The following is an 11809-nucleotide window of genomic DNA, read 5'->3' on the forward strand; positions in this document are numbered from 1 at the left end:
TGATCCGCAGCCTTCTGTCCTAAACCTGGATCAGTTCTCATCCTCTCAGCAAGCTCTCAGATCATTTTAGGATCTAATTTGGTCTAATCTGAACTCCCACTGCTCAGATTAGACCCAGCTGCAGACGCCCCTCATCACCCGGATCAGGAAAAGGCCCAGGACAAGACCAGGACCAGGACCAGGCCAGAAAAGACAGACCAGATTCAGGCCAGGCCAGGACCAGGACCAGGACAAGGATCAGGCCAGGAAAGACGGACCAGACCCAGACCCAGACCCAGATGAGACCAGACCAGGCCAGGCCAGGCCAGGACCAGACCAGGACCCAGACCAGGACCAGACAGAGACCAAGGCCAGGACAAGGACCAGACCAGGACCCAGGGCCAGGACCAGGAAAGACAGACCAGACCCAGGACAGACAAGGATGGGACCATCAGAAAAGATGGAGCAGTGGAGCAGGGAATAAGCAGGGCCAGACAAGAACATAGAGAGCAGGGCCCCCTGAAAACCTGAGCAGGGCCAGAGGAGAACCTGGGCCATACAGGTCCAAAGACAAGAGGCAAAGCCAGGCCAGTTATCAGACAAACCCAGGATAAGAGGACAGACCTGAGCAGGACGAGAGACTTTTTATATTTTTCCTTTTAAAAGCTGTTAATCTCCTTTAAGGGGTATTTTTGACCGCTGATCCTTTGAGCCCGCCGGGTTCACTTGTTTCTGCTCATTAAACTGAAAAATCAGCCATCATGGTTACCACGGAGACGCTGCTTTGTCTTCACATGTATAAACCCCCCTCCAGTCTGCTGCCCCCCCTCCAGTCTGATCCACCTAATGAGCTCTGAGCTGACTGCGGGGGGCACCTGGCTAAAACCCAGAGATTACCCAGCAGCCCACACACACACAGATACAGATAGTAACCCAGTGACCTGCGACCTCAGCTTAGCAAACACCAAGGACACACTCTCCTCAAACCATCAACGATAACTAATCAACGGGTCATTGATTAACAGGAACCTCAACATCACAGGAGTCAAATTAAATACTTTTATTTTATAAAACAGGAAGTACAGACATAGAAAGGTATTTACATTCACAGAAATGGGCGGAGCTTCACTGCGGCGGCTCGCCCCCGCTCTGCTGACTCCGGTGCAACCTCATGACCAGACTACGAATCTCTTCACGCTTCTGCCGCACTCGCTGCCGTGGAAACCAGCTGTCCAATTGCAATGGCAGGTCGAAGTGCACCACGGGGTTCTGAGGAGCCAATCAGAGAGCTCGATTCAGCCATGTGAACTCGGGGAAAGGGCGCCCCGCTGCCACCATGAGGTGATGTTTAAGACTGATGTTGGACGTGCTGCTCCACCCGTGTGTCTGTGCGTCTCTCTGTGCATACCTGTGTGTGTCTCTGCGTGTGTGTATCTGTGTGTGTGTACCTGTGTGTGTCTCTGTGTGTGTGTGTACCTGTGTGTGTCTCTGTGTGTCTGTGTGTGTGTCTGTGTGTGTCTCTGTGTGTCTATGTGTGTGTACCTGTGTGTGTCTCTGTGTGTGTGTACCTGTGTGTGTCTGTGTGTGTCTCTGTGTGTCTGTGTGTGTCTCTGTGTGTCTGTGTGTGTGTCTGTGTGTGTCTCTGTGTGTGTACCTGTGTGTGTCTCTGTGTGTGTGTACCTGTGTGTGTCTCTGTGTGTCTGTGTGTGTCTCTGTGTGTCTATGTGTGTGTACCTGTGTGTGTCTCTGTGTGTGTGTGTACCTGTGTGTGTCTCTGTGTGTGTGTACCTGTGTGTGTGTCTCTGTGTGTGTCTCTCTGTGTGTCTGTGTGTGTACCTGTGTGTGTCTGTGTGTGTGTCTGTGTGTGTGTCTGTGTGTGTGTCTGTGTGTGTACCTGTGTGTGTCTCTCTGTGTGTGTCTCTCTGTGTCTCTCTGTGTGTGTCTCTCTGTGTGTGTCTCTGTGTCTCTGTGTGTGTCTCTCTGTGTGTGTCTCTGTGTGTGTCTCTCTGTCCTTGTCTCTGTGTGTGTCTCTGTGTGTGTCTCTCTGTGTGTCTGTCTGTGTGTGTCTCTCTGTGTGTGTCTCTGTGTGTGTCTCTCTGTGTGTGTCTCTCTGTGTGTGTCTCTCTGTCTGTGTCTCTCTGTCTGTGTCTCTCTGTCTGTGTCTCTCTGTGTGTGTCTCTCTGTGTGTGTCTCTCTGTGTGTACCTGCAGGAAGCTCTCCACGTACTGCAGCAGGTAGAGTCCACAGTCGCTGCTGTTGTCCTGCTGAGGGACTCTGCAGTTGGAGCTCCTCATGCTGTCCGACGTGAAGAGACGAGGCGTCCTCCTGCGGACCTCCCACTCCACCTGCAGGTAGCTGAAGTCAGCGGTTCGTCAGAGCCGTGACCTTTGACCTCTTGACATCTTTAAATTAAATTAAAACTCACTCTCTGAGGAGTCTGCAGACGTTCTCGTGGTACGACAGCTTCAGCGAGTCCATGACCAGGATGCACGGCCTGAGAGACACACAGGAGACCGCCGTGTTTACCAAAGCCTGTTACCACGGCAACAACAAATACGGCCAAAAGCAGCTCACCTCTTCAGGACGGTGTCCTTCCTGCAGCCCTGCTCGGTGCTCTCCTACACAGACGCCACATGTTAGCATCTCATCAGGTCAGGGTACATGTTTACTGACCGTGTGTTTATGGAGCATATTTACAGGCGTCTGCTGCGCCCTCAGACCGAAGCTTGTTCTCCCCGCAGCGCGCTCTGATCCTTCTGCAACAACAACACAAACATCTATCGAATGTTGTCATTCTGATCAAACCACACACACACACAGACGCTGCGAGGGAGAACACGGAGGTTATTGAGCAGCTGGAGCTCGGTTACGAGCTGATTTATAGACGACAATAAGTTCCAGCCTGGAACGTGTGAGCCTCTAATGTTGGCTGTGACCTGGTTATTTCCCACAACATGCCGCTTCAATCACACGAGCCTCACACGGGGACGTAAACAACGCGCTCACCTGCTCGCCTCTGGAACTCCTCGTACTGAAGCTCCTCCAGACCCGGGAAGCACACCACCACCAGGAACCAGTGGGCGCTGCACACACAACCAAGACACTAAGAGGGACCGACAAACATCATGAACGGAACACAGAGAGCTGATTGGCTCTTACTCTTGATTGACAGGCACAAACAGGAAGTCTTTGGTAAAAATGTCGATGTTGCGCGTCCACGTCTTCACCCTCTGATGCCTCGTGTGGCGGTCGCTGTGGAAAGAAGAAACAGCGGTGGTCAGTCTGAAGCTGCCAGGGCGTCATCACTTCCTGTGTGTCAGGTCTTACGGGACAGAGGGGGCGTCGTCCTCGCCGGCAGCTCGCCGTCTGCTCAGCTGTTTGTAGAAGAAGCTGCTGAAGACGTGACTCCTCTGGGCCACGGGGCCGCCGACTCCCTCCAGGAGAAGGTACCTGCAGGAGGGGGAGAGGGTTTAGGTGACCCCTACTGGTGACTGACAGCAACTACACCCAACCAACCCAACTGACTTGAGGTAGAAGTCGATGATGACATCATTCAGGAACTCGCCGTCTTTCAGACACGCGAGGTCTTCCTTGGTCACTGTGATCCGGCCTTTACAGGGCGCAGAGGGGTACTGGATCAGCCTGCAGACCAAACTGAGGGTTAAACCAGACACTGGTTCAGGTTTGGGGGATGACGGAGGAGGTGGGGTTGGTGGGGTTTACCTGGAGGGAAGCTGCTGCAGGGCAGACCTGGTCCTCGGCTGACCGGACTTCTGTCAGGAAGCAGACATGATATCAGCACTCACAGGCTCTCATCAGCTAACGGCTAACGGCTAACAAAGGGGGTCTTACGGCAGAGTGCCCCAGCAGTCCGAGGAGGTGCTGGTCCAGAGGGGCAGGACAGCTGTGGAGGAGCAGCAGCCCGTCAGCCCAGTCCAGGGGGGAGGCTGGACCCCTGGGGGAGGAGCTGCGACCATGTTTGTACTCGTCCATGTCCAGGATGGAGGCCAGCAGCGCAGCCTGCAGCGGCTGGAGCTGCTCCTTCAGCACCAGCAGGAGGAAGCAGCAGGAGCGGCCTGCAGGGGGAGCCAGGAGCAGGAGGTCAGAGGGCGCGCCGTCATTAAGAAGTGTGTGTGTGTGTATTAAACCCTCGAGGTTTACCAGAGGCGGTGCCGGGCTGGATGGCCGACAGCTCCACCTGCAGCAGGTTGGCCTGAGCCTCCGTCACCCACAGGAAGAGCAGCGAGGGGGCGGGGCCTTCCCAGCCAGCCAGGAGAGCCCCGCCTCGAGCTACACCCCCATCCCAGACACCATAACCACAAAGCTGGGACGCCACCAGCGTCACCTCCCCGTCCTCCAGCCCTGACGAAGACACACAGTTACCATGGTTACAGGGTCACTCTGTGTTCTACAGTATAGTAATGATGGTGACCGTGGGAGCGGCGTGCAGCGGCTACCTTTCAGAGGAGCGGTGATGCCGTGCTCAGTGATCTAGAAGGAAACAGACGGAGAAATAAAAACCTTGTCTGATCGTTTGTCTGATCGGCTGCAGCTGCGGCTCCGGCCCGCTGACACGCTGACCCACTAACCCCCTCCTGGTTTTTAACGGCGCTCTAATTGAACCCGGCGCGCCGCCATCAGACCTCATGCTTGCTCTTAATTGCTCGTTAAAGGCCGAGATGCGAACGTTTACAGTTTCTCTGAAGCACAGCGAGCTGTGGCTGCGGAGCTCAACTCTGTTCCCGCTTCATCGCCTCTGCTGCCATGGCAACGCTTTGGCGTTTACAATGCAATGATTTAGGTGCTCTCTGATGAGTTCTTGTTGGCATTTTGTTCATATTTCTGTTTTTCATTACACACACACACTGGAAAACAGGCGGCTGGGTGTAAGGTTCTGTAGGATCTGACTCTGACAGTGTCACTGATTGATTATGTTCTCACCATCAGCATCCCGTTGGCGTCTGCGTGTGTCAGGCCGGCGTGCATCGTGGTGAACTCCAGCTGCAGAAAGGAGGGCGCCGTCTGCGGTGACAGGACCTGCGCAGGAACCTGTAAGACAACACACAGGGAGACCCGGCTGACCCAGAAGAACATGGCGGGGCGAGCTTTTCATCTCCGCACAAGATAATCGCATCCAGGAAAATATCACTGAAACAGAAAGCCAGTAAAACGCAGCTAATAAAAGTTTGGACGGCAGATGGGCGGCCATCTTTGGTCCAGAACCAGATGTGGGTCACTGCTGTTTTTAATGGAGGCTCCGAGAGAACACAACAAACAGTCAGCGAGGGCCTGAGTGTTTACAGAGCCACAAACAGACAGCCACATGACTCACCGGACCCAAAGTGGGTCAGCACTGAGCAGGAGTCACACGACCCGAGGACAGACCGCCGTCACACGACCCGAGGACAGACGGCTGTCACACGACCCGAGGACAGACCGCCGTCACACGACCCGAGGACAGACCGCCGTCACATGACCCGAGGACAGACCGCCGTCACATGACCCGAGGACAGACGGCCGTCACATGACCCGAGGACAGACCGCCGTCACACGACCCGAGGACAGACCGCCGTCACACGACCCGAGAACAGACGGCTGTCACACGACCCGAGAACAGACCGCCGTCACACGACCCGAGAACAGACCGCCGTCACATGACCCGAGAACAGACCGCCGTCACATGACCCGAGAACAGACCGCCGTCACATGACCCGAGGACAGACCGCCGTCACACGACCCGAGAACAGACGCCCGTCACACGACCCGAGAACAGACGCCCGTCACGTGACCCGAGGACAGACCGCCGTCACACGACCCGAGGACAGACCGCCGTCACACGACCCGAGAACAGGCGCCCGTCACGTGACCCGAGGACAGACCGCCGTCACATGACCCGAGGACAGACCGCCGTCACATGACCCGAGGACAGACCGCCGTCACACGACCCGAGGACAGACCGCCGTCACACGACCCGAGAACAGGCCGCCGTCACATGACCCGAGAACAGACCGCCGTCACATGACCCGAGGACAGACCGCCGTCACATGACCCGAGGACAGACCGCCGTAATCCTTTCAGAATAAAGTCCTCCTGTTGGACTCAGTAAAGTGGACCCTGCACGGCATGTCCCTGGCTGTGCAGGTCATGTGACGGAGGTCTGTGAACAGCTGCAGGTGGAGACAGGAAATGAAAGCCTGCTGTTAACACGGCGTCCATTAAAAGCAGCGTGCGGTGTGTTGGTGGTTCTGACTGACCCGGCGACCTGTGGGTGAGTTTATCCTGCAGCCGTCATGTGTCAGAGTCCAGCTGGTGGCGTGCACGGGGCTCACCAGCACCGGCGTCCATCTTACCTGTACTTTCCCTGAGTTTCCTTTGGAGGCTTCCTCTACGCTGCTGCTGCTGGTTCCTGAGGTGCTCCTTTCTTCATCCTCACCCTCCTCTTCACTGGACAGCACAACTGTGGGGACACAGACCGTCACTCAGCTGCACCATTCTCAGACCTGAATCCGCCTGATGGGGGTCGTAGCCTCTGAGAACTCACTGGGCTCCGTCTGTTTGGGCCTCCTCAGGAGCCGGGTCTTCCTCTCTCTGAACTCCCTCCACCTCTCTCTTTCCTTCTCCCTCACATCATCCTTCAGGAGGTCGCTGGCGGCAGGTTGTGGCGCCCGGTCCAGGCTCCGCCTCCTGGAGGGCATTGAGGTAGCTTTCACTGTGGTGACAGAGGAGGAGGATAAGGAGGGACTGTGGAGGGCTGGTAATCTGGCTCTGGTCCTGGGCGGAGAGACAAAGTCGTCCTCTGACGTCTGATCTGACCCAAAGACAAACGGGTTCTTCTTCTGTGGTTTTAGACGAGACTCAGGAGGACTTCCTGTGTGGTTCTGAAAGAAACATGATATTTGGTAAAGCTTCAATCTCAGAATATTCATTCACTGAAACATGGTGGCTGGATCCTGCGCCCTTTACCCTCTGCTCAGCGCCGTCTCTCACTGCAGAAGTCAAACTCCCAGCATGCTCGGCAGCTCGCAGCTCAGCCAGAGAGTCCACAGAGTTCACAGAGATGATGCTGACGGCGCCTGCAGAGACGATGATGATGATGTCGTCGTCTGTGTGCGTCTCACTGAACTCACTCACTGAAACCTCACCTGACTGTGCAGCACTTTTCTTCTTCTTTGGTGGAGACCGGCCATCGGAGGGGGATTCTGGTGGCAGCAGGCGATCTGACGCTCTCTTAGGACGCCATCTGGTGGACACATCAGGGAGCAGCAGCATGTTGACCTGAGCCTACTCACACTGATCACCGTCAGACTGTGTGAACTCACCTGTCGGACAGGCAGGCCGAGGAGGACTCGGACCTCTGTCCCAGCTCTGACCTGCAGCTTCCTGGTGGTCTGTGATTGGCTGCTGTCGCTCCACCTCTGATGGCGTTGTTGACTCCCAGCAGCGTTTTGACGGCGTCTACAAATGGCAGGTGGTGGGACGTCCTGAGGTAAAACACGACTCATTTTAATGTCAGCTCCATTAGAATTGACTGCAGCCTGTAGGGGGCGCTGCACAAACCTCTGTCTGTCAGTAGAAGAGCTGAGAGCGTTCCCAGCATGCATCCTGTCCACCCCGCTTCTGCTGGAGTGAGCTTGGTAACCCTGTTCAGACCAGACACACACCTTATAAACCCGCAATTCCACCTCTACAAGAACACTCTAGAACCTGAACTAACCTTAACCACCGGGAGGGCGGAGCTCTGCAGGCGGGACAGCGGCGACTGCATGTGCAGGTCGGCCGACTCTGAGCCAGCAGGCTGTTTCTTCTTGGGGATTTTAAAAGGAGACGCCATGCTGCAACAACACAAACACCTCAGAGCAGTGACAGGAAACACAGAAACACCCGGAGCAGGCTCAGAAACACACGCTCCAACAGGACCTTTAAACCGGAGTCACTTCAGATTCTCCCAAAGGACACGAAGCAGCAGCCTGTCGGTTGATATGATATAAATATATACAATATAATATATAATTTAACTAGAAAAGCTTTTCCTGAAGAAAATGCGAGTCTGATCGCCGCAGCTGAAGCTTTGAACGCTGATGTGGAGGATTGCTCTGAACTGCTGGAGAATCTGCAATCTGAATTAATTTGCTGAAACATGGTTACGAATTTAGAAAGATGAAGCTCTTACTTTGAAAAGTAGAAAATGTTTGAATATTATGAAGATATGAAAAAGAAACGGCTGAAGACAAGAACAGTCTGAAGTCATGAGCTTAAAGAACAGCGGTGAATAAACCATATGAACGGTCTGAGGCTGGAATAAGAAGCTCAGGCTGAGCGATCTAATGTAGGAAAAGCTTCATGTGTGTGTCAATTTGTCACCATGGTAACAGCCCTGCCTGCCTGCATCCATGGCAACCTTAGAAAATATGGCAGCTCTGCTTCTCTGGTTTTGGTTTTTCATTATGTCTTAATGGAGGAACAGCTGGCTGTGATTTGGTGGTTTTAATAGCACAAAGTTGGAAAGTGCCGAAAAACGTACGGAAGAATAATAAAGAGAAACAGAAGGAGTTAATTAAAGGAGTGTTTGTGAGGAAGCCAGATGATTCCCTCACGGTCAGCAGGATGTGTGTGATTTATTTCTTAGCTTCCTGCCGCAGGCTTCGGACATCTTTATTTAAATCCCTTCTCTTCCTGCTCGGCACCGTCACGTCAGAGCAGCGATGCTAACAGTCAGCTAAGCTGGAGCCCGCAGGACTCTACGCACCTGACGTCAGTCGAGCTGCTAACAGGCTAGCTGGCTGGCTAGCCGGCTTGTCCGTGAGCTGGGCCGGCTAGCTGCAGGCGGCCGCGCAGCGCTGAGGAGTGTGCGGGGTCTCCGGCGGGTTCATGTGGGGAGGAAGAGGCGCGGTCCGCTCGCTGAGCCGTAAAACACTCATTTAAAACGCAGTTCGAGCCGCCGGTCCGAGCAGCGGGGCAGCTTTCCTCCAAACAAACAGCAACGGAATGACGTCGCCGCTACGCGCCGGAAGTACATGTGCGTCATGACGTCACGGACAGCGCGAACGTTTTACCCTTAGAAAACCGCTAAAACCGCTTATTATTCAGTGGTTTGACGCTCAAACGTCCACAAACCTGTTAGATTAATATAAATAAATTAATAATAGATATTGATATTACATTAGATTGATATGTTATTGATAAGAATGTATTTAAACTGGACATTTCAATATTTCTATCATGTAAAGTGTAGAGTTTCTGTAGCGACTGAACTTGTTGAGTTCCTCTCCTGCTGAGTTTGTGCTGGGTGCTGACCTTTGACCCCGTTCCCCCATAAATAAGGCTGTGCATGTGTGTTCCTGTGATCGGTGTGTGTGTGTGTGTGTGTTGAAGCTGTGTTTTCTCTAAATATGTAATACATCGAAAATAAAAACAGTAGTTAAAAAGAAGACAGAAAGGAGTTAAATCTGTTGTCACATGGGCTCACTTTGAAATGTGTTTATTTGGTAAACCCTGACCTTTGACCCCCAGAAACTGATCTATAAACCAATATGTGAGATAAACACAAAACAAGCTGCTTCAGCAGAACGCAGGCCGACCTGCAGGGGGCGCAGGCACTGATTAATGATTGTCAGGTGACCTACATAAGGCAGCAATGATTGGATGCTCCGTGGGGGTTGAGGGGGCGGAGCCAGAGGAGGGAGCTGGGAGTCAGAGGACGCTTCCTTCAGTCTGCAGGAGACATGGCTCAGCTGGTGGAGTGTGTCCCAAACTTCTCTGAGGGCCGAGACAAAAAGGTGAGACAGACGCCACCTCACCCACTAATGCTAATGATGCTAACATAGATGCTAACAGGCTGTCAGACAGCGGATCAGGTCAGTGTGTCCGCTGACCTTTGACCTGCAGGAGAATCAGTAAACACACTGTTGTTATTGATCAGACCTGTGTGTGTGTGTGATCAGGTCATAGATGTCATTTCGGCCGCCATCTCCAGCACGCCGGGCTGCAGCCTGCTGGACGTTGACCCCGGGGCCTCCACCAACAGGACAGTCTACACCTTTGTGGGCAGTCCGGCAGCGGTGGTGGAGGGCGCCCTGAACGCCGCCCGCCAGGCCTTCAGCCTCATCGACATGAGCAAACACTCAGGTCAGTGCAGCTCCAAGGAGCTCCCCAAGGAGCCCGCAGGAAGTGACTAACGTCTGCTTCCTGTTCAGGCGAGCACCCGCGGACCGGAGCGCTGGACGTGTGTCCCTTCATCCCCGTCCAGAACGTCAGCATGGACGCCTGCATCCGCTGCGCCAACGAGTTTGGACAGAGGCTGGCGGAGATGCTGCACGTGCCCGGTGAGACTTCTGCTGCACAGTCACAGGGGGCGGGGCTTAAAGACACAGTCAGATGAAGTCATTGTGCGTCTTGCAGTGTACCTGTACGGGGAGGCGGCGCGCTCCGAGGCGAGGAGGAGCCTCCCGTCTGTGCGGGCCGGAGAGTACGAGGCGTTACCTGAGAAGGTGAGACGCCGACCACAGGCCGCAGCCGCGCTCCGCTTCCTGTGGGTGATGTGTGTGTTTCTCCCTCCAGCTGAAGCATGACAGGTGGGCTCCTGACTTTGGCCCCGCCCTCTTTGTGCCGTCGTGGGGCGCCACGGTGACAGGGGCCCGTAAGTTCCTGATCGCCTACAACGTGAATCTGATCAGCACCAAAGAGCAGGCGCATCGCATCGCGCTGGACATCCGGGAGCAGGGCCGCGGGAAAGACCAGGTGCATGCTGGGAGTCAGAGCGTGGGCGTTAGCTTAGCTTCAGTGAGCTAACGTCTGTGTGTGTGTGTGTCTGCAGCCGGGCCGCCTGAGGAAGGTGCAGGGGATGGGCTGGTTCCTGGACGAGGCCAAGCTCGCTCAGGTGTCCACCAACATCCTGGACTTCGAGGTGACGCCGCTCCACAGCGTGTACGAGGAGGTCTGCAGGGACGCCAAGGTCAGAGCAGCTCGCCGCCGCACACGCCTCTGACTACATGAAACACGGACGCAGTGACGTGTCTTTGTCCCCTCAGGACCTGAACCTGCCCGTGGTCGGCTCTCAGATCGTCGGCCTGATCCCTCTGAAGGCGCTGCTGGACGCCGCCGACTTCTACATCCAGAGAGACCAGCTCTTCATCCTGGAGGAGGAGCACAAAGTCCGCCTGGTCAGCTGACACGTCTGTAGGAGGAGCAGCAGCTGGTCATGTGACACGCTCTGACCTGTGCTCTGTTTCAGGTGATCAGTAAGCTCGGCCTGGACTCGCTCGGCCCATTCAACCCCAAGGAGCGAATCATCGAGTGAGTTCAGCTGGACATTCAGAGGCGGCTCCGCCCACATGGAGGCTCACGTGTCTGTCTCATCAGGTACATGGTGGCGTCTCCGGAGGACAGTCTGCTGGTGTCCATGTCTCTGCGGCAGTTCGTCCAGAGCGTTGGCGCTCGCACACCAGCTCCTGGAGGCGGATCCGTCTCTGCCGCCATCGCTGCCATGGTACGACCTCAGTCACCCTCCATCACCGCCAAACGCCGCCGCATCCAACCGTGTGTCTGTCTGTCTGTCCTGCAGGGGGCGGCGCTGGCGGCCATGGTCGGTCAGATGACCTACGGGAAGAAGCAGTTTGAGAACCTGGACGGCGTGATGAGGAAGCTGATCCCGCCTTTCCATCAGGCCGCCACCGAGCTGCTGCACATGGTGGACGCTGACACCTCCGCCTTCAACAGCTACATGGTGAGGACACATGGACACACAGAGAGAGACACACACACACACAGAGAGAGAGACACACACACACACACAGAGAGACACACACACACACACACAGAGACACACAGAGAC

The 11809-nt window shown here is 55.0% G+C and overlaps 2 protein-coding genes across 3 annotated transcripts in view; one reads left to right on the plus strand and one right to left on the minus strand.

Annotated features, from left to right (window-relative positions):
* Positions 1-1080: 1080 nt before the first annotated feature.
* Positions 1081-8949, minus strand: LOC114431985 (sentrin-specific protease 7-like). 2 transcript variants are annotated; one of them, XM_028399709.1, is made up of 22 exons: positions 8726-8949; positions 7694-7811; positions 7537-7619; positions 7299-7460; positions 7122-7219; positions 6943-7052; positions 6521-6857; positions 6330-6436; positions 4921-5028; positions 4437-4470; positions 4141-4341; positions 3832-4055; positions 3703-3749; positions 3505-3621; positions 3307-3429; positions 3139-3231; positions 2986-3062; positions 2677-2735; positions 2554-2597; positions 2405-2473; positions 2184-2334; positions 1081-1248 (listed from the first exon to the last, which is right to left on the minus strand). In XM_028399709.1, exons 2-22 carry the CDS (start codon positions 7808-7810, stop codon positions 1105-1107), a joined length of 2505 nt encoding a protein of 834 aa, XP_028255510.1. In that variant the 5' UTR covers position 7811; positions 8726-8949; the 3' UTR covers positions 1081-1104. The 2 variants fall into 2 exon arrangements, with proteins under 2 accessions (XP_028255510.1, XP_028255509.1); XM_028399708.1 differs by having other exon boundaries at positions 3703-3752.
* Positions 8950-9645: 696 nt separating this feature from the next.
* Positions 9646-11809, plus strand: part of LOC114432004 (formimidoyltransferase-cyclodeaminase-like) — a 6358-nt gene continuing 4194 nt past the window's right edge. The window contains exons 1-10 of the mRNA XM_028399751.1: positions 9646-9755; positions 9921-10104; positions 10173-10301; positions 10378-10466; positions 10537-10716; positions 10793-10930; positions 11007-11138; positions 11210-11271; positions 11338-11464; positions 11540-11701. Of these exons, the coding sequence (XP_028255552.1) occupies positions 9702-9755; positions 9921-10104; positions 10173-10301; positions 10378-10466; positions 10537-10716; positions 10793-10930; positions 11007-11138; positions 11210-11271; positions 11338-11464; positions 11540-11701 (1257 nt within the window). The 5' untranslated portion in view covers positions 9646-9701. The remainder of the gene's footprint in view (positions 9756-9920; positions 10105-10172; positions 10302-10377; positions 10467-10536; positions 10717-10792; positions 10931-11006; positions 11139-11209; positions 11272-11337; positions 11465-11539; positions 11702-11809) is intronic.

The sequence above is a fragment of the Parambassis ranga genome, chromosome 2, assembly GCF_900634625.1.
Source record: "Parambassis ranga chromosome 2, fParRan2.1, whole genome shotgun sequence".
NCBI lineage: Eukaryota > Metazoa > Chordata > Actinopteri > Ambassidae > Parambassis > Parambassis ranga.